The 20,484-nt window shown below is 38.7% G+C and overlaps 1 protein-coding gene across 4 annotated transcripts in view; it reads left to right on the forward strand.

The window, feature by feature from the left end:
• The first annotated feature begins 1,831 nt into the window (after positions 1 to 1,831).
• The window catches only part of LOC127472891 (neuroendocrine protein 7B2-like), a 46,243-nt gene continuing 27,590 nt past the window's right edge, over positions 1,832 to 20,484 (forward strand). The window contains exons 1-13 of one of the 4 annotated variants that reach the window (XM_051791777.1): positions 1,832 to 2,043; positions 3,390 to 3,410; positions 4,330 to 4,400; positions 4,730 to 4,826; positions 5,326 to 5,576; positions 6,042 to 6,202; positions 6,310 to 6,456; positions 7,746 to 7,820; positions 8,475 to 8,642; positions 9,855 to 9,990; positions 10,331 to 10,439; positions 11,250 to 11,397; positions 11,795 to 14,457. In XM_051791777.1, coding sequence (XP_051647737.1) covers positions 1,897 to 2,043; positions 3,390 to 3,410; positions 4,330 to 4,400; positions 4,730 to 4,826; positions 5,326 to 5,576; positions 6,042 to 6,202; positions 6,310 to 6,456; positions 7,746 to 7,820; positions 8,475 to 8,642; positions 9,855 to 9,990; positions 10,331 to 10,439; positions 11,250 to 11,397; positions 11,795 to 13,380 — 3,117 coding nt within the window. In that variant the 5' untranslated portion in view covers positions 1,832 to 1,896 and the 3' untranslated portion in view covers positions 13,381 to 14,457. Of the gene's footprint in view, positions 2,044 to 3,389; positions 3,411 to 4,329; positions 4,401 to 4,729; positions 4,827 to 5,325; positions 5,577 to 6,041; positions 6,203 to 6,309; positions 6,457 to 7,745; positions 7,821 to 8,474; positions 8,643 to 9,854; positions 9,991 to 10,330; positions 10,440 to 11,249; positions 11,398 to 11,794; positions 16,246 to 17,487; positions 17,721 to 20,484 lie in introns of those variants that run through there. The other 3 variants (XM_051791778.1, XM_051791779.1, XM_051791780.1) reach the window with 3 other exon arrangements.

Raw genomic sequence — 20,484 nt, forward strand, 5'->3', positions numbered from 1 at the left:
AATTTCAAACTAGTGTAATAGATTTGAGTTGGGATGCTACAACTGGTTCCAAAATTATAGTTCTTATTTTCAAAGTAATTTTTCCTCCTCTAGTCTCTATTCGCAAATGAAACAGAAATATATTAGTCACCTAAAGATATTAAAATATTTGACAAATGTTTTTAACAAAATTAATAGCTAATACTGTCACTTTAACTATCCTCTGCAAGATATAAAAAGATTATCTCCATCACTTTTTCTTGGTAAAAAAATGCAGCACATACTATTATAATGTGTTTTTTTCTTACATGAATATTGAACAGAAAATACTTGACTTGAAAACTTTTGATATTTTTATCAGATCACAGCTCCCTCTTGTGTAATTAATTCATCATTACTACAAAAAACTAAGTAGAATAGAGATTATTTAAATTAAATTCTATGGTACCTATCTACTTTATTCCTTCATTTTTATTTTTTTCTCATCAGTGATATTTCAGGTTTTGAAATTTCATATTTTCATGTCACTTCAATGCCAGGACAGATGGTAATACCTACTGTAAGTAAATACTTAAGTAGATACTTACGTTTTTTGCATTAAAGCTACATTTAGAGGAATATTACTTTTGCTCAGTGACTTGATTGTGACATTCATAATCAAAATCCTGGAGGCTTACTTGAGAAAATTCATATCTAATCTCTTATTTATTCTTGCTGCTAGGTCTTTTTAGGTTTGGGGTTTTTTTGCTGTTTATATTTTGATGACTTTGGGAAAAATTCTAGCTATTCTCTTTTTATTCTCTAGTTTTTGTGTCCATAAGTGTTCAGAGCACTGTAACAAGCTTTTTATGTCTAAACTTTGTGGTAATGTCTGTGTCTCAGTGAAGTAAGACTCAGTAACAAAACATGCATAAGGGAAAAGCTGGAAAGCTTATTTTCAGTACAGCGCTTTTTTCTGACTCTACACAGAAAGACTGCACTTGATTAATTGGAGTATTATTGGCACTTGGAAGAGTTACCCTCTTAAAAAAAAAAAATAATAAAAAAAAAAGAAGCAGCAGCTCTTTCTATAACAACATAGTGCAAACCCCGAAATGACCCTTCCGGAATAGGTGTACGAGATCATTGTACGGAACAGGCAAGGAACCCCAAATTTAGAAACTCCAAACAAACCTGGCACTAATGGTTTAACTGCCGCTTAAATTAGGAGTGTAGTTTTGTCAACCGAAAATGATGAGTCCCTTCAGAGGGACCTGCACAGACCCCCAGGCTGATGCAGGGCAAAGCGGTGTCTCTGACTGAAACACATGGGAAGAATCTCGACCTTCTTCATATGCCAATACACAACACCGCTGCAGTCAGGTTCGGTGGAAGAATCCAGCTTACTCACAAAACTTTGGTGTGTTGTTTTTAATTGAAACATTCGCAGGGAGACACTCTTATTTCCAAGTAACCAACCAACTGAACCATCCCCGAACTCGGCACCATTGGCCCGACACCTCTGGGAGCGAGCGGCGGGCACGTGGTGGGGCTGGGGAATGAAGGATGCGGGATGGGGAATGAAGGATGCGGGATGGCGGACGCGAGATGCGGGACAGGGGACGCGGAACAAGGGACGCGGGATGCATCCGGTCCCGCTGTTCCGCTCCCCCTGGCCTTTAGGTAGCCAGTACGATCGCCCGAAAGCGGCGCGCGGGGGCCTTGGGCTGGGGGAGACTAAGAGGCGGCGCGGGTGGCAGGCGCGGCGGGGCAGCCCTGGTGGGCCGTTGGGCGGGCGGGTCCTGATTTCGAACGCAAACGGTCCAATGGGAGGCGCGGGCGGGGCCGCGCGCGGTTCGAGCGGGCGGTGATGGGGCTGTGCGGGGTCTGAGGGGGGACGGGACGGGACAGGGGGGAGAGAGGGCGGGGGGCGCCGGGATGGCGGAGCAGAGGCGGCGGCTGGTGCGGCTGGCCGTGCTGGAGGAGCTCCGGGTCTCGTACGGGATCAAAGTGAAGAGCGGGAGCTGCCTGGCGGCGGCCAAGGAGCCGGGAGCAGCGGCGACGGCGGCGGAGGTGAGCAGGGTGGTGGTGCGCAGAGGGGCCGGGCAGAGCCAAAGCTCACGCGGGCCTGGGGCTTGCCGTGTCCCCGGTGAGGCCGCGGGCGCGGTTCTGGCACCAGTTCCGTTCCCGTAATGCTGTGGCTCTCGGGCATTACTTCCCGCCGCGGGGAGGCCTCTTTCGTTTGCAATGGGGAAAATCGCTTTTTACCCTTTTCCCCAGGGAGCAATTGCTCCCGACAGTCGCCAGACAGCCGTGTTGTGATCCAGGAAGGTAATGGCTCAGTGATGCTGGTGCCCTCGCCCCCAGCAGTTCAGGACTTGCGTGTTGCCAGGCTGGCCAGATGGTGGAGGGGATGTGTTCCTCTTTTGTTCGTATACTTGAGGATCTCTGAAACACCCACGCTTGCCTCTGATCTGTGCAAGATTTTTTTGTTTAAAGAGCATTATTTGCATGGTTTCCTAGTATAAGACATAACTATAGGTATTTTGGTGCCGACACCTCTGGCCTTGATTTGCCGGTGGTCCGAGGAATGAAATCTGTCCCATTATCTTAAATACCTATTTTGAATTTGTTGAAGGGAAAAAAGTGTGTTTTCTGTCTCAGGACTCCTATTTAAAACTAAAGTATCATATGAGTGGCAGCACTGAAGTCCATTTCAGAGCTCTGATCTTCAGGTAGACTCTTAATTTATGAAGTGTGGACCACTGTCAAGTCCTAAACAAAATCCCTGTGCCAGTGATATGGCATAGAACTGAACATCCTCAGACTGAGCTTTCTGTTAGGCTGAGAAGGTATTACACAATGCTGCAGTAATCCTTGGTCAACATAGGCCAAAGAAGTTGTGAAAACTCATGCTGGAGTTGGGTTGTTTGGAAAGGGACAAAGCAAGAGTTAATTTAGAATTAGTTTTCTCCCCCTTGTCAATATCAAGCCTACAGTTCTAGACTCTTCTTTTTTTTTTCATTTGAAGGGAAGGTAATATGAACTGTGAGTAACACATGCATGTCTTAATAAAATATGTCTATGTTGCTGTCTGTAATACTTAAATTGTATGCAAGGAAGAAAATGTATATTTAAATAACTACTGAGTAAGGCAGGAAAAGCTACAGAATAGCATTTGTTTTGCTGGGGGCATTTTATTTCTATTGTGAGGGAACAGACATAATTTTATTAACTTTATTGTTTGTCAACTACAAATTTAAGTCACAACTTCAGATACTTCACACAAAACCTAGAGAAGTGAGCAAATCAGTTAGGAATTGTAAATGTTGAATTACAAACCACTGGAATTCTCTATTATGCTATAGTGTAAATACAGGAAAAAAAAATTTATCTCTTGGAGATAATTTTCTTTTTTCTAGTTTTGGTAGCAACCTGGAACACAATGGCAGGTGTGTTGCTTCTCTTTCCTTATGTTATGTTTGTTTTCTGTAGGACAGATAGGCCCGAAGTGGCCTAATGGGCTAGTTACTGATTAACTATTTTTCTAACATGGTCAGCACTTCAAGTTTCAAGTATAAATGACCAAGAGGTTGCATCCATCTCTGATAACAAGTTGGGCATGATCCCAATCCTCTTTTGGTTGGGAGAGGGACTGGCTTGCACGTTTTGTAAATAGAAATGAAAAAGAGGTGAGGTAAGGAAATAAAAGTGCAAGTTGAAATGTGGGCTTTTATAACTGACACAGCTGTGTAGCAACCCCAGAAATAAACCCGCATTTAAAAAACGCTGGAGGTGAACATCAGTAGTAATGACTGAAGAGATTGCTAATTTTCTAATATGTAACAGATACTTTAATGTCTGGCTAAAATGCTAAATATGAGAGTTCAGAATATTTTTCTAGATTATTCTCTTGAGTTTAATCCTCCCTGAAACAGTGTCTGAGATGAAAAAAAAAATTACTTTAAAAAAAATAATTGTGATTGTCTTATGTTGATTTTAAGAAAAATAGGCTTTTGTTAATTTGAAAAGCTAAGGTGAGATTACAAAACAATCTGGTTAATATCCTTACTGATTTGGGAGCCCTATGAGAAAACTGACTTCTTGTAAAATTAAAAGTGTAAAACATACTCCAGAAAACCTTTGTGCTCTTCCACAATCATCTAGGGTGTTACCTGTAACTAGAATCAGCATAGTCTTTGATATCTAGATGACAGTGCTTTTCCAGACAATACTGTCTTATCTGAAAGACTCTGTGTTTTGTCTTAACTACCTTTATATTTGTGCTTGTGGAATGTGTGCTTTTTTTGTAATATGCAGTTGATAATTATATCAACTTTTGAGTAATATTAATTGAATTTTGTATTCTAGGGTAAAATCTTTGGGATATCTTTTTATGCGCTGCCCCGATCACTTGTGCCAGAATATGGTTATATTCCAAGGTAAATTAACAATGTATATTTAGACTTTACTCCTACTTTGCTCTCTTTGTAGTATTGAACCCTTGTCAGAAGAAGGAATGCAATATTTCTTCCAGGTCTGCTAAAGCTTATGGTGGATATAAGAATAGTTTCAACTGGGGAAGGAGGGATGCAGAAGTTAGATGGGGAATTCAGAGCCACAGCTCTCATTCAGTTGTATTTCTTTATACTTCTTGTCACTGGTGGAAATTATTCTATATATTAAGTTTATAACAAAACTATGAAATAGTTTATCTGGAAAAAACAAGCTTTATTCTGAGAATTGAATTATGCTACTGTTCTATTCTCAGCTTTCTGGTTGATATTTGTGAATATTTGGAAGAACATGTTCATACTGAGGGACTCTTCAGAAAGTCTGGATCTCTTGTTCGTTTAAAGGCTTTAAAGGTATTCTGTAAAGCTGCTCTTGTTTTTCTTAATAAGCTGCATTTCACTTGATCATCTGCATGTTTTAATATTTGGACTCTTTTCAGTCATATTCAAGTTTTAATATTGGAAGTAGACTGGTAACATTACGTGCTTTAGAAATGAGAGGAGATCTTGTCCAAAAACTGACAGGCTTCCCTTTATTTTTAAAATATTTTGGCCTTGTGACTGAACAAGCTAATTAACAGTTGTGCACACTGGATGCTGTGAGAATATTTGTTTAGCAGTGTTCTCCTAGAGGGTGTGTACGTGGGAAACATGTAAATTACACATGTGGTCTGACAACATTGCCTGTGTCTCACTGTAGGTACTGTAGTTGGGTAACACATGACAAGGCTGAAACTAACTGTGGGGAAGATGTGATTGTCTTTTCTGACTTGGGCTAGAGGATTAATACCTAAACTTAAAATCTGATGATCTGTTGAAGACTTTAAATCATGTTTCTTATGAAAAATTTCAGAGTAAACTGGATCAGGGTGAGAACTGCCTGTCAGCTGCACTGCCATGTGATGTTGCAGGGCTTCTCAAACAGTTCTTCAGAGAGCTGCCAGAACCCATCCTTCCTCCTCACCTGCAGGAAGGCCTTGTCAAAGCTCAGCAGCTCGGAAATGAGAAGAAAACTGCAACTGTGCTGCTGTCGTGTTTGATGGCCGACAGAATAATTGAAACTCTGAGATACTTTTTCAACTTTCTGAGAACTGTGTCATTAAGGTGAGTGTGAAGAGAGTGGTTGTAAACAGGCCTAATTCCTTTAACAACTTCTCTTTCCAGGCAAGTGCTGTAACTTTCTGTGAGTGGTTTGAACTTTATTATCTGCAGACATTCGTTAGAATTCAGTCATAGTCTTTTATTTCATAAATCTCCAAGCTGGAAACTTGACTTTGTTCAAGCTGTATTTCTCATTCTTCTTTGGAAAGCAAAATTACCATAATCTGGTTGATACTTTGCATTCCCCAAAACTGAAGGGGTTCTATAACTTCTATCCTCTTTGATTTCAGTGACCTAGTTGTGCAATTACCTGGCCTGGTATGCATAAATCTACACATTAATCTTGTCTTGTTATGTAAGCACTTGAGTAAATTAGTCCATTTTTATTTTTTTAACTGCATTTGTCTTATTTGGTCTTTTCACTGCTGATATCCTGATAACTTGTATAAAAAACCTTTTCTTTTTAAGATCCAATGAAAACAGAATGGATAGCAGTAATCTGGCAGTGATTTTTGCTCCCAACCTCTTGCACTCAAATGAAAATGAAAAGATGTCAGCTAATATGGAAAAAAAAATTCGCTTGCAAGCTGCTGTTGTGGAAACACTTATTGACCATGCAGCAGAAATTGGTAAGTTGATAAATTTTTAGCAAAATGTCTCATTGCACCAACTTGTATGCAGCTTTTCTTTTCATCTTTTAAGAATAATTTAAAAAAATATTTCTTAACTAATCCAGGACAAGTACCAGAATTTATCTTGGAAAAGATTCCTGCAATGTTGGGTGTTGATGTCTGTCAATCTACTCCCTCACTGTGGGGCCAGGAAGACAGTGAAAATGAATCTCCCAGTGAATGTCAGAGGAGGAGGCACCGAAGTGTTGGGGGTAGGTATGTTGTGTGAAAGTTTCAAAACCAAAAAGAGAATTGAAACTTCAGGTATCCTGATCCTAAATGCTTGCTTTGTCCAAAAGCAGAATAGATGTCTGTGAAACTTGTTGGGCTTGACTTGCAAAGTCTATATAAGACTTCAGTAATCACATTACTTTATTTTATATTTACTCTGAGTTTATTCTAATGTGTCTGTTGTCTACCAAAAAATATATTTTGGTTTGTATGAATTTGTGAACCCAAATTAATATTCCAACTTTTTGTTGAGTCAGCTACAGATCCTGTTGCAAAACAGTAAAAGTTGAGTTGTTTGTTCTGTTTTGGTTAGGTTTGGGGGTTTTTTGCTGGTTTTGAAATGATGCTTTAACACATACCTTGATAAATCAAGTCTTGAGGAAGTAAGGATACAAATGGCAGGTCTGTTTTTAATTAGAGTAGCTAATTTGTCTTTTGAAGTGTAACTTTGATATTATTGGATACTGTGTGCTCTGGTATCATGGATCTGGGGGTTTGGTGTGTTTTTTTAGTTTGGGGGTTTTTTTTTGTTTGGTTTGGTTTGGTTTTGGTTTTTTTCAATTTTCAATAGAGTTGGGTGGGGTTTTTTTTGCCAAATGTGGACAATCAAATGGTATATCCTCTCTTCTGCACTCTGAGAGGAAATACTGTGGAATACATATGCTTGACTTGATTCAAATCCACTATAACACTCATCTTGTATGTATTGCTATAAAAATATAGGCATGTATTTAGCTCGTTTAACTGGAGTGTTAAACCTGACAGCAATTGAAATTAAGGCTGTATGATTGTTTATGTTTAACCAAGGCATTTTTTGTTGTGTAATATGCTTTTCCACTGAAGAAGGGAGACCATCCCGGAGTTACAAAGTGATAAACACAAATGTTAACATTTTGAGGAGAATCAGTTAAAATTTGGTAGTTCTGTGGAACACGTTCCAATAGTAGGTAGATTCTACTCCTTTTTCAGATGTAGTAAAACACAGCATTACTACATTTTATGTTTCCAAAGATGAGCTTTTAAAAACTACGGGATATCCACCAGATACCATAAAAGTACCACAGCCTGTAGTTTGCTAAGCTTTCCTGTGAGCACATGGAAATACAACTGTAGGTTGCAATAGCACTATAGGTTTTGGTACACGAAACAACCATTTAAACTGATTTCTTTTATTTCTTCCTGAAAAGAATACAGGTTAAACTTGAGTTGAAAATAGAGCAAGACAAACTTCACATTTAAATTTGATTGCTTGGTGTGTCTTGCATTTCAGATATTGTTAGTGGAGCATTGAATAAATTTAAATCTAACAGAACACCCTCCACTACACCTCAACAAGACAAAAGCGGTAGGTATTGGTGTATTTGTACTAAATAAAGCCCATGCAGTATCTTCTATATTTGTTAACTATATTCCACAATTTTTTTTTTATCTGAAGAATTAGAACTTAGTTGAAGATAAGTGATTAAATTTAAATTGTTTAAAACTGTGAATATAGATACATATTTATAGAGGATACTGCATTTACTGTAATTCTTGGAGCAGCTACAATCACTGCAGCAGTGGGCTGTGTGGTTTACTTCTGGGATTACACAACCAAACTTGTGCTTTTTAGCTAATGCACACTAAGGCTTCAGTGCAGTAGTGCAGCATTTTATCATCTTGGGAATGAATTTGCCAGGACTGAAATTCTTTCACACTTACTCTGTCTCCTAAACTTATGGAATATGACTATACTTTTACTTCCTCCTAATACCTATATTGTTAATTAATGTGTGGGTTTGCATTTTCCTTTCTGATACTCTAAACTTGCAAAAACCCAACAAAATAAAAAACTGAACCCTAAGCCATACTGATTGCTTTGCCTGTTAAAATGCGTGCACTTTGGTTAAGCTTTTATAACAATTCTCTTTCAGAGTTAAAAAACCCAGAACAACTATTTATTTTAGTAAACCCTGAAACTTTTAAGCTACTATTACAAATTTGATTTTCTTCATTTCAGTCCTTTCGTCAGTGACTCCAGTGGTTCTTACTCCAAGTACCAAGCGTAAACTTCCAACTGATTGCTCTCAGGGCTTGTCCAGCAAGAAGAGACGGTCTTTTAAGCATAGTTTTGCCTTTGAGTTCTTACCAACTAGCATTTTTAACAGCAACTCAACACCAGCATCAGGTACAGTGCCTTCACTTTTTCCTCTTTGCTTGGAATCGTTGTTTGTGGCTTTTTAATTTAAGTGTAGAGTCTTCTGTTTTTGTTAAACAGTCACTGATGCTCATTACTTTAGTGTTCCTTGCACAACTTCCCCATCTCATTGCATAGTGTATGTTTATGTACATTAGTAGTGTCATGTCACAAGGATTGAGCAAAAGCACAAGTTTTCTATTAATCTCTGACTTGCAGTCCTGATGTCCTTTTACTTTTTCCCTCCCTCTGTATCATTGAGGTTATACTCCTGTTTCTGTTTTAGAACACAAATCCATGCCTATGCTTCCAACCTCTTGAAAGTTTTTGCCTTCTGTCTCCTAAATGCTTAAATAGCTGATTTTAGCTCTATGTGAAATATGATTGTTGCTATTATAAAGGTTCTTTCATGTATCCAATCACTTCTTGTTTTCTCTAGATGCTAAATAATCTCAAAACTCTAAAGAATCATTTTTACTTTTGTTTGGTAGTGCTTTAGTACCACTTTATTCTACTAGAGCGCTTTCAGCTGTCAGGCTCTTCTGCAGATCCTGGTGGTTTTTTTTTTTGTTTGGTTCCTTAATGTCCTGCCAACTGAAGTTAGCCTGAAAAAAATTTCTAGATTGGCTGTTTGTTTTGCCTGAAGATTATTCCCCCCAAATGAGTGATCTTAAACTTCCTGCTTTTATTTATGAAATCATTTCATGTTCTCTGAAATTCTTGGTTTTGTGCATAAGCAAATCAAAATCATGACATTTTGTAAAGATAGTATAATGCATGTGTTTCATAAAAAAAGTTCAGTAGTAGAACAGCAACTCTTTTCTTTATTGTTTCTTTAACCGTTCTGGCTAGGTACGTAAAAAAAAACAAATACTGCAAATAATATTGAGACTGAATCTAATTTTTCTTACTAAGCTCTTAATTTGAGGAACTGATTTGATGATAGCAGTGTGGAAACTTACTTGAGGTAGTGATATCAGTAGCATATAATTGCATTCCAGCCACTTTTATGGATGCTACAAGGAACAGCTTCATTTAATATTAAAGTGGAAGTCAGAGTAATTTCAAGCCAGCGCTCCACAAAATAAGAAAACCAATCTTATGCTGTTTAAAAACCCATTCTTCATTGTGTTAACTGTTAAGTCTGTACCTGAAAAAATGTGACTATTTTAAATTCATATAAATATAATTTTGTTCCTGTAGTTCACTTTGAAGCAAGTCCCTGTGTGTCTCTTGAGTCATCACAAACCTCACTGTCTCCTTCAACCATGGGTGAAAATCATCTGTCTAGTACAGGGAACAGAAGAAGTAAAAGACTTGCAAGCAAAAAATTATACAGGTAATGTGCCTTAACTCTCAGAACATAAAGATAAATTGGAAAGATGGGTCTACACCTCTTGACTAATAATATGTAAAGTCTCAATCTGTCTCTAAAATTACCTTTTTTGGTAGCAACTTGTGTAGTAATCTTAAAATGACGAGATCTTCCAATGTGGCAAAATGGAGCTCAAAACAAAATAAGAACTGGTATAGTAGCTCCCTGTGCCTAGTAAAAAAAGGTTGGCAAGAAGGCAATAAGGTAAGTAAAACTAAAGGAAATAACCATAAATGTCAGGATGTTTTCACTGCCCTCCTGAAGAGTTTTTTTATGTGTCACTTCTTCCCCTCTCTCCTCCCAGGGCTGAATCAGGAAAGACAGGTTGTTTTTCTCCAAAGATAAGCCGAAAAGAAATGGTTCGTAGGTCATTGCGCTTGAAATTTGGTTTGGGGAAAAGCAGTAGAGAAATGGTAAGTATTCTGCTTCTAACCCAGTCTTCTTGTTAGTGTGCAGATTTTAATCCAAAGTTTTGGGCACTGATTTTCAGTAGCAAGAAGGACTTATTTTGTAATGGAGGGGATCACAGCATTAACTGGACCTGCTAGCTGTCAAGTACAAGAAGCCTGAGGTTTATTTTCATTGCAGTAACTGATCAGCTTGTACTGTGTTTAGCTGGGATGGAACAAGAGGCTGAGGGAAGGGCAGCTGACCTGAATTGACCAAGGAGTGATTCTGTGCCATGTAATGTCAAGCTCACTAGTAAAACTGGGATGGGGATAGTTTTTGAAAAGTAGCCACTTCTCAGGGGCTTGTTGAGAATTGATCTACTTGTTGTAAATGATGGCCTTTGTATGGTGTGGGTTTGGATTTTTTTGTTTGTTTGCTTTTGTCTGTGATGTGTCTTTGTCTTTCCTTTTTCACCTTTCCAATTCTCCCCCTCATTCTGTTGGGGAATGGGGAAAGCAAGCATGTGGCTGAATGGGACCTTGCCTGCCAGCTGGGATCAACCCCACCACACTTGTGATCAGTAGATCTCACAGCTCCTGAACTTCTGACCTTGCAAAGCCTGTGCACAGAATCACTCTGTTCAGAGTGTGATTAGGTCTGCCTTACTGCAGGTAGGCTGTTCCCTACCTAGGCCTACAGAGAATCAAGGGAAGATAAAATATGGCCAAGAAAATGCTGCTGTGGCTGATTTGCATAGCCTTTTCCTGGAGGTTAATCTGTAAATGAGATTACAAGTTTGTATAAATGCAACTAACACTTTGTGTTTGTTCAAGAATATTGTATCAGGATGTACAGTTGGCAATAGATCTGAAAATATTGGAAGGCGTCTTGCAAGTCAGCAAGGTTTGGAAAACAGAATGGAATGTGGAAAAAGGGATGGACTCTTCAGCCCATATGCGAATGAAAAATTCCCTAAGAAAGGTAATTATCTTACTGAGTATATTAGATGGGGAAAACTCTTACTTTTGTTTTTGTAAAGCAAAAGTAACTTTATGGATAAAAGTATAAAAGCAATTGGATTAGAAGTGTGCTTCTAGCTAAAGTTACTTTAGTGTTAGTGGCTTCTGGGGAAAAAGAATTGGTTTAGGATAGGCTTGCTGTGTTTGTAGTGCATTTTAGTTGTTCTGTTTTGTTAGTTGAGATGCATGATTCCAGTTCTTAATATTGCAACCTTTTTTCACATTTCTGAAATTTAAAGGAGCAATGGTGTCTTTAAATTCAATGCTGCTTGGACAATTAGTTTTTTAGTAAGAATTTTGCCTATAATTATTGTTAAAATCACAAGATACTCTTCTTAAACATTGATATTTATTTTAAGGTTCAAGGAATGCAAGCAAGTCAGAAGAAAACTTGGTAACTCCAAAATGTGACAATAAGGTAGTTCACCGAATGTCATGGAATAGTCCTGCTGTTATGGATTCTCAGGTGATCAGCAAGAGTGAGCAGATTCTGCCAGGACACCCTGAAATGAGAGTTGGCTCTTCAGAATCTGTTTCGTTATCTGGAAAGCCACCACTTGTTCCAGATGAATTCAAATCCACAACTGTAAGCAAACAAGACAGCAACTTGGAACTTGTGCTTTCTGAAGAGGAAAGTAACTCAACTGCAGAAACGTTACTGAAAGTTAAGCAAGCCTTCTCTGCATCTGGAAGTATTCATCACAATTTGATAGGTGATAAGTTTTCTCTCATGACTGTGGCAGGTGAAACATTAAATGAAACTCTCTGTCCCACGGGGCTCGCTCCAGGGAAAGAATTGCTAACTGAAGAAGTTTCTGAAAATCTAGCAAATGTAAAATCCAGAGAGCTGTTGCACCAACTTAATCAATCTTCTGCTGCTGATAAACAGCAATCAAAACCCCCTGAAATTAAAGTTTTGGAGAAAAGAAACTTTAAAACATCTCTTGAGATTGAACTTCAGGTCCCAAAACTAGATACAAAAAAAGCAACAGAATTTCCTGTGCCTCAAGTACTGGACAGGGGAGACAAGTTAACTGTTCAGAACAGTTCAACAAAAGATGACTTAAACAAATTAGATTTCTTTGGAAGGAAAGAGGAAATAGAATTAATACACTCACAAACAGCTGAAAACTGTGTGGTAAAATGCTGTAATTTAGAAGAAGGTACTGCTAAACTTTCTTCAGCAGGACAGCTTCCTACTTTACAGTTGCCTAAATTGCAAAATGAAGTAGGCAACAAATACTTGAAAGCTGAAAATTCTGCTAAAATTTTAACTAAAACATCAACTGTTTCTGATAGTGGAAAGGTTTCTGACCACATACAGTGGTTCAACAAGCTTTCATTAAATGATCCAAGTTCTGCAAGTGAAACTAAACCACCTCTGAAATTTCAACGTACTCCAGTTAGACAGTCTGTAAGAAGAATGAATTCCTTGTTGGAGGCTAACAGACGATCTGTAAGCTCTCAGCCACTTAAATCAAGCAGTGTTTGTTCACCACTTGTTAAATCTTTGAGCTGTGATTCTGCACTATTCTCCTGCACAGAAAAGCCCTCAAAGAATTCCATGGTTTTGCCGTGCAGGAGTGAAAGTATGTGTGACCAGATTTCTGTATCTCATAAGCAGCTGGACTTAACATCTAAATCACTTTGCAGGCCATCAAATCCATCAGAGAAGCCTGATGTTTCTGTCAGACCTGCTGGAATCCATGATCAAAAAGTGACTGTTCATCCATCAAAATCTGTTCTAGAAGATGTAACTAATCATGAAACGGTTAAATCCAGTTTGAAAGTTAATGCAAATATAAATATTCAAGGTGCTGCCCCAGAAAAATCTACAATTGCAAGAAGTGCTCCAGGAAAAGAAAGAGTTCGTTATAGAGGTTCTCCAAAGAATCCAATATCTAAAGTGAAGTTGCTACCAACCGCAAAGCCAGTAGACTTATAAGATCAAATATCATGTCTAAACGGGTTCATTGTAACTTGGTTAACCTTTAGAAAGATCTAAATTTTTATGATTTTTTTTTAACTCTAATTATTTGTAATTTTTGATTTATTTTAACTGCGTGAGTCGTGGAGATGTACAAATATTAATTTGATTTGTGTTGAGGTTTTCTTCATTTACTGAAACTTCTGTAAATGCTAGTCAGTTCAACTAAATGAATTTAACTTCTAAAACAAAAATAACCTGTTTCTACAAATGTTTGTGTTAGATCTCAAATTTGATTATTTAAGCTTCTAAAAACATGCTGCATCTCCCAAAACAGTTTTTGCAGTATTTAGATTAAGTACCAAGTTTAAAAAAAACCAAACTTCTCAAATATTTAAAACAAAACTAACAGACATCGGAAAGAAAATATCTTGATGCTGAGTAGTGGTAGTTAAAGCTATTTACTTTTTAGTTTTAAGTGTGTTGTAGCACTACTCGATACTACGAAGCTGGATCTTATATGAGCCTACTTCTTCTGAGACAATGTTTTTTATTTCTACTGGAGTAAATTGGGAGCATATTTTCCTTGTTGAGTAGGTAAATGTCAAAATACGTGCGTGCACACACACTGGAGAATTATTAGAACACATGGAAAACAAATGTGAAGTTTATTCAAAAAGCAAAAAAAACTTAAAAACTTCATCCAGTGATGTGCTCTGCAATAGGTACCAAGTATTTTCAGTTGTGAGCAGTAAAATGTTTTATTTTAATATGAGAGGGGAGTTTTAACTTATTTTTAGAGCAACAGAATAGTGTTAACTAGATGGTGCAGAAGCTGGTTTTAGATGCTGAAAGTGTTTCAAGAGATGAATGTAAGAAGCCATAGTGTGTTAAAAGTTGATTCGTACAGCAAATGTTTATATTTTTTAGAATGAAAACTGTTTATGTCTGTCATCAGTTGTAAAATTATTTAAGAGTAAACACTTGAAACTATTCATTAGCTTTTTATAAATGCGAATGGTTTATTGGCAAAATGTTAGAGCTGAAGCACTGAATATTTTGGTTTTAATAAAACCATTGGTTTTTTCCCTTTTCTGAACTTGTTCTTCTCTAATGACTTAGAAAGTTAGATCATGTTGTTATATGCACACTGTAGGCACCAAAATTAGTAAGGCTGAGAAAACTGAAGTCAGAAGCAAATCTGTTCTGGCTGTCTTTTTTGTTCATCTTAGATACAGTTTGGTGATTCTCACAACTAACAAAAGGCATGGTGCAACACAGTTTATCAGCAGTAGTCTTCTGACCTTCTTAAGCAGTATGTTAATAAAAGGAGTAGTTCTTTCTGTTCCCTGCCTCCTTCCCTATGTGTCTGCCAACTTGCAAGCTGAATCTGTCCAGCTGGTTGATCTGGTGGAAACCTCCTCTCTCACTCTGTTTGCTACATTACTGTTAAGATCTAGGACTATGGAAACAGCCTTTAGAATATCTTAACAGGATTGTTTGGTGTTGTGGTTAAATATGGGAAGCTTCAGTTTCATGAAATAAAGGAGTTGATGTAACAGTTCACCACCATCCAAAGAGGAAGCTCCTTCTCTTGGCAACATGCTCTTACCCTCTGCCTTTAACTGGTGCTGGTAGATCCTTCACTTGATTAAATGCAGGCACCAGAGCACCACATTTTGTATCTTCTCACTGAGGTAAATAAGGATCAGCAAAACAACTGCCAGCTTTCATAGCGGAGGCAAGGATGTAGGAGCTGAAAATAGGGCAGAAGGAAATGAAGGCAATGTCAGGAAGAAAATGAGATCTGACTCCTGTAATAGTGAGCTGTCATATCAATTTTTGTTTGAAAGAGTAAGTCTTGAGATTTTTTTTTTCCTGTTAGTATGTACCAAATATTTTGAATGCTAGTGAAGCTTTGACAATGTGTCCCAGATGGAGCAGTAAGCTACTTTTGATGATCGATGCAAGCCAATCTTGAACCACTGGACTTAGATGTCAGAAAGGGAGAATTTGGTAGGGCCTTGACAAAGAAAGCCTTAAATGCCATAAAAAAATTGTCAAAGTTTAGGCTGTTTTTACAGGTTTTGCAGGGATATATATCCATTTCTATAAAGTTGATTATGTTTTGCAGAAAGAAACACTAGATGCCAAGTAGAAGTCCCTACTGCTTAATCTTGCTTGTATAATGTACTATAGAACAGCAAAAAGAGAGAATAGTCTACATTTGAAAGTGTAGGCCATGGTTCTCTTGGGGTTTATGTAGTATAATCTCAGAGCTTCTCTTTAGCTAGCTATCCTAAAATGGAATGTGACACATTCCCATCAGTAGCAGTGAAGATGTGATACGTAAATTAGCCTTTAGAAGTTACCATTTTGACAAGTGCTATTACGTGGTGCACTTCATTCTTTTAAGTTTTCTTCTTGCTAACCTTTGCTATGTGTATAGATCTGCTTAATCTGGGGACCTTCACCTATAAATCCTTGGAGACAGCTCCCATGTTGATACCTTGTAAACCTGTAGTTAGGTAAATGCTATCATTCCATAAGTAAATCATATTATTCTGGGAAGAGAAATCACAGTGAGAAGACGGATACAGTCCCAGGAATATGTTATAGCTTATTTCTGTAACTGTTAATCCATCACAACCCTTCAGTTTTATTTTTAGACTATTGTGTTTAGCTGAAAAGGGAGATCTTTAATATCTCCCCGAGCTTTGTGTCATCTTCTTAACGGGACGAGCCCACGCCACGAGGGCACGGTCCCTGCACGTACCTGGGGCAGCTCCCGGCGCGGGGGAGAGGCCCCGTCCCCGTGTGTGCGCACGGAGGATGCGCGGCCGCGGAGCCGCCGCACCCGCAGAGCCGCGCTGGGAGCGGGAGGTGAGCGGGAGGTGAGCGGGGCGCTCCGCGGTGCGGCGGGGCCCGGCCCGGCCCGGGGGGTCCGTGTGCCGCAGAGCTGCCCTGGGGCCGGGTCACGGCCAAGCTTTCCGGGGGGGCGGCAGAGAAGGGCGCGGTGGTGCGGGCAGCGGAGTGGCAGCCCTGCTCCTCTGCGGGTTAAAGGGAATGTCCTGTAGAAAGCGGGCTTTTTTCCTCGATACAGAGGCTGCAGAGGCTGCTGAAGCGGGAGGGTTGCGAGGGGCGTGCGGTGCGGTGGGGGAGCCGCGCACAGGCGTAGCTGGGAATATTCCCAGCATTGGGGTTTTCAGCCATTTTTGCCTCAAAGACGTTTCCAGGTGCCTTGCGTCGAGCGGCTGGAGTATTGGAGCATCTTTAACTGTCTGGAGCGGAGAAATCGGACAGCTGTACGTGTGTTAAGGACACACGGGAGGGCACCAGGGGGAGTGGAGGGGTTTTTGTTTATCTAAGGGATTGGAAGTGATGCATTTTAATTATTTTCTGATGTGAGGGGAAAAGGAGCTTTGAGAAAACAAGCGTTGTAATTAAAATTCGGCCTTTCAAAGAGGTGGTAAGTGGTGCTTGGTTGTTGTTTTTCTTTTTGTTGTTGGCTTTGGGGTTTTTTTTCCCAATTAAACTATACTGAGCAGCCATTAGTGAAAGGGATTCAAGGAAACAAACCAATTTGCTTCAGGTGGGAAAGATGATGCATATGAAGTAGGAAGCCTTTTGTTTTCAGCTGCAAAAAACCCATATCTAGGTTGTTCAGAGGTCTCTCATTATTCATTTTGCAGTCAATGCAAGAGTAGAGCTTGGAAAATACAGTTCCTGCCTGAACAGTTCTTAGTCCAGAGCTTTATAAAATAGCATAATAAGCATGGGGGGGAGGGGGAAAGGGGAGGGGTGTAGTGGATGACGTATTCTCATTAAATGAAAAAGTGGATTAATTTTGTTTGCAGTGACTGTTAATGAATGTTATGGGCAAATACAAATCAGAAAACTGATTTCTGCCGTTTGCTACTTAATATTTCTTTTAAAAGGGAAGAACGAACCCACCCTGTTCCCCCCCCCCCTCCCAGTTTCCACCTGGCTAGACTTTCAGCTGCCCCTAGAAGCTGTGGTAGTAAACTGTTATGTCCGGTGGTAATATCAGATGTTATTTCCACCATGTGTACAGGACTTTTTTTCCCACTATAATTTATAATCAAATTATTTTCTTTTTCACAGGATAAAAGTGGCTACCACTATGATAACTACCTTGTTTTGCAACATGATATTTCTGCTGGCATTTGGATTGGCTTCAGCGTTTAGCCACAGCCCTAGAATGCCTGACAGGGTTACTGAAGCAGATATACAAAGGCTCCTCCATGGGGTTATGGAGCAGTTGGGCATTGCCAGACCCCGTGTAGAATATCCAGCACACCAGGCTATGAATCTTGTTGGTCCACAGAACATTGAAGGTAGCTGATTTCTACTTTGACTTGTGATGAATTTATTAGTACGCTTCGGTAATAATTAATATTTTGTTTATAGATGCAGAAAGAATATCCTGAGTTTAAAATCATGGACTTCTTCACCATGTTGTTGCTTGATCTTTGTTTTAATATCATCATTCATCTTCTACCTTCATTAATGTAATGATTTTGGCAGAAGTAGTGGGGTTTTTTAATGTACAGGCTTTGCAGAAAAAGTTACATTACCTTAGCAGTGTCTGATCTCTAGTACCTCAAAACTACAGCTTTACTAAATTCTGCCTGAATATTGTGCATAAATATATGTTCTATAATAAACAAATGTGACCTATAGAGTCCAGATCTCTTGGATCTTTATAAATATTTGCAGACCAAAAGAGATCAAGTGTTTGCAGTGGCATGCAAGATAAAGGGATAAACCTTACATTGGGATTTTTCCTTCATGCTGCAGAACCCTGTAGGATTCTGCAGGATCCATTCTGGAGCACGCAGGGGGAAGCCAGGGCTCGAGATGCAGGTGGGAAGGATATGGGTGCTCCTCTCCCTGCATCTGTAAGTAGCACCTCAGCACTGTATTGCTGTGATGAATGCTCTGGGCTCAGCTTCATTTGTTTTGGCCAATACCTCTGATCTCACACTAAGTTTTCCTTGGAATAAGTCTTTTATAGCTATGTAAATCATCTGAAATATCTGGCTTAAATGTTAGAGTATTGTGATAGTGTTACAACATGTTGCTATTTTAACTGTACAAACTAGCTTTTATTTTGGCATGACAGCAAAAGCTTGCAGGTATGCAACTCCAAATATTATTGTTTATGTTCGAACAACATCAAAACAGAGCAGAAGCTCTCAATCCTTCTCTCGGAATTAAACCACTTTGACACAGTGTAGCAAGTCTCCACATTCCATAAGTCTATGTTCTTTATTTTATCGTCATTCTGATCTACAGACTATCCTATCCAAACAGATACAATTGCTCTAATGGAGGCTAAGGAGAGGATAAAAACTGAATAGGCATTTCTACCAGATAATTGCAGACCTAACTTTATAAATTTTCTAAAGAAACTTTGATGGACATATGTTTTTCTGCAAACTTAAATGACAGAGACTAGACTTAAAGAGTATAATTTGATCTGTGCTCTTTTCTCCTCTTTTATGAATGTTCATAAATGGAGAAATTAGGACAGACTGGTAGAGTAATTTTACTCTCTGTCTTCCCCTTTCCCCTAGACTTTAAAAAAAAATCCTTAAAAAATATAAGCAAATCTGAATCTCTGGCAAGTACTTAATCTCAGCTGTTTACCATTACTTTCTAATTACAATATTAGCAAAACCAAAATAGGAATCTCTTAATATTGAAAATTTTCTAGTGCTTGCGAGACTCAAATAATGCTAGTTTTTGTCATCCATACAGTCTTCCACAAACAGCAGGTTGACATTTTTTTTTTTGTTTTACCTACTTTTTTTTTCTTGTTTTCTCTCGTTTTCTCTCGTTTGGTTGGTTTTTTGATATAAAAAAACCCCTGTGTATATAACAAAGTGAAAGGTGATAAATCCAGTTAATTTATCATATTTAACACTCTCCTCTTGATCACGAGGATGTCTCTTTTTTTCCTCAAGCGTACCATGGGTATTTAGCATCCTATTGAGATATTTCTGCAAAAGAAAAATGGTCTTGTGAGATGACTGCTGTCAGTCAGTGTAGAAATAGACAAGCAAATCAGACCTTTGTAACAAATGCTGCTTTTCATGGAATGTTCTGCAGTAAGTTTTTCAGGTAGTAATCACTTGCTCTTTCTTTGGTTTCTTGTGATGATATGTGTCTATTTATAGATAGATATCTCTTAAAGTATCTGATTAGAAACATCAGCCTACTGTTGGTTGCAGTTTCAAATGGTCTTTCATCGTTCCGCACAGTGTTTTCTCATACTGCTTTTTTTAAAAAGTACTATAATTCAGTAAATTTTCACCATGAGTTTAAGTATAGACCATGAGTTACAGGATAGTTAATCCATCAAAACTTGCATTTCATTCTATATGGGTGATTTTAACTATTACGTTGTGAAAGACTTCACAATTGAATATACCAATTACTAATCAGTTCACAAGGCTCTGTTTCATCCTCTTTGAATATTTATTTCTGCTTAATCTGGAGAGAAACCTGCGTGATGGGTTTGACTTTCTATTAGGTATCTACTTTGGAAACAGAACTGCTAAAATGGCATGGTAAGACATCTATTCAAAACAGTCTAGTTCTGTGAGAGATACGTAATGCTTTCATGTATGGTGTCTGCCTCAAAAACTGTAGTTTTTACTGTTTTTCCCACAGCCTGCCCACTACTCAATTCTTGACAGGGGATTGACATTCCTGACCTCCCAGTGGCTCCAGTCAGCCAACATTTTCTGATCAAAAGAGAATAGAGCTGGATTCAGGCAAGGACCTCATTCTCTGGTGAGGAATGAGCATAGGAGGCATTTGAATGAGGACTCCTATGAGTTAATGACCTATGATGGATAAATTAAGTGTAATGCTCAGTACAGTAAAAACATAGTGACTTTTCTGAATGGTGTTTTGCTTGTTTGTTTGTTTGAGGGGGGAGGAAAGGGGACACAGATGGATCTCACACTCATATTTTGTGATATTCAGTCACATCATGCAGAAACAGAATTCTCTCAGAGGAGAAAGCACCAATCTACTCTGTTAAACAGTTCTGCGGGACTTTCTGGATGAATGTTTTTGATGGTGGTACAT

Source organism: Manacus candei, unplaced genomic scaffold (genome assembly GCF_025592945.1).
Source record: "Manacus candei isolate 608988 ecotype Guabito, Panama unplaced genomic scaffold, ASM2559294v1 h1tg000033l, whole genome shotgun sequence".
NCBI classification, from domain to species: domain Eukaryota; kingdom Metazoa; phylum Chordata; class Aves; order Passeriformes; family Pipridae; genus Manacus; species Manacus candei.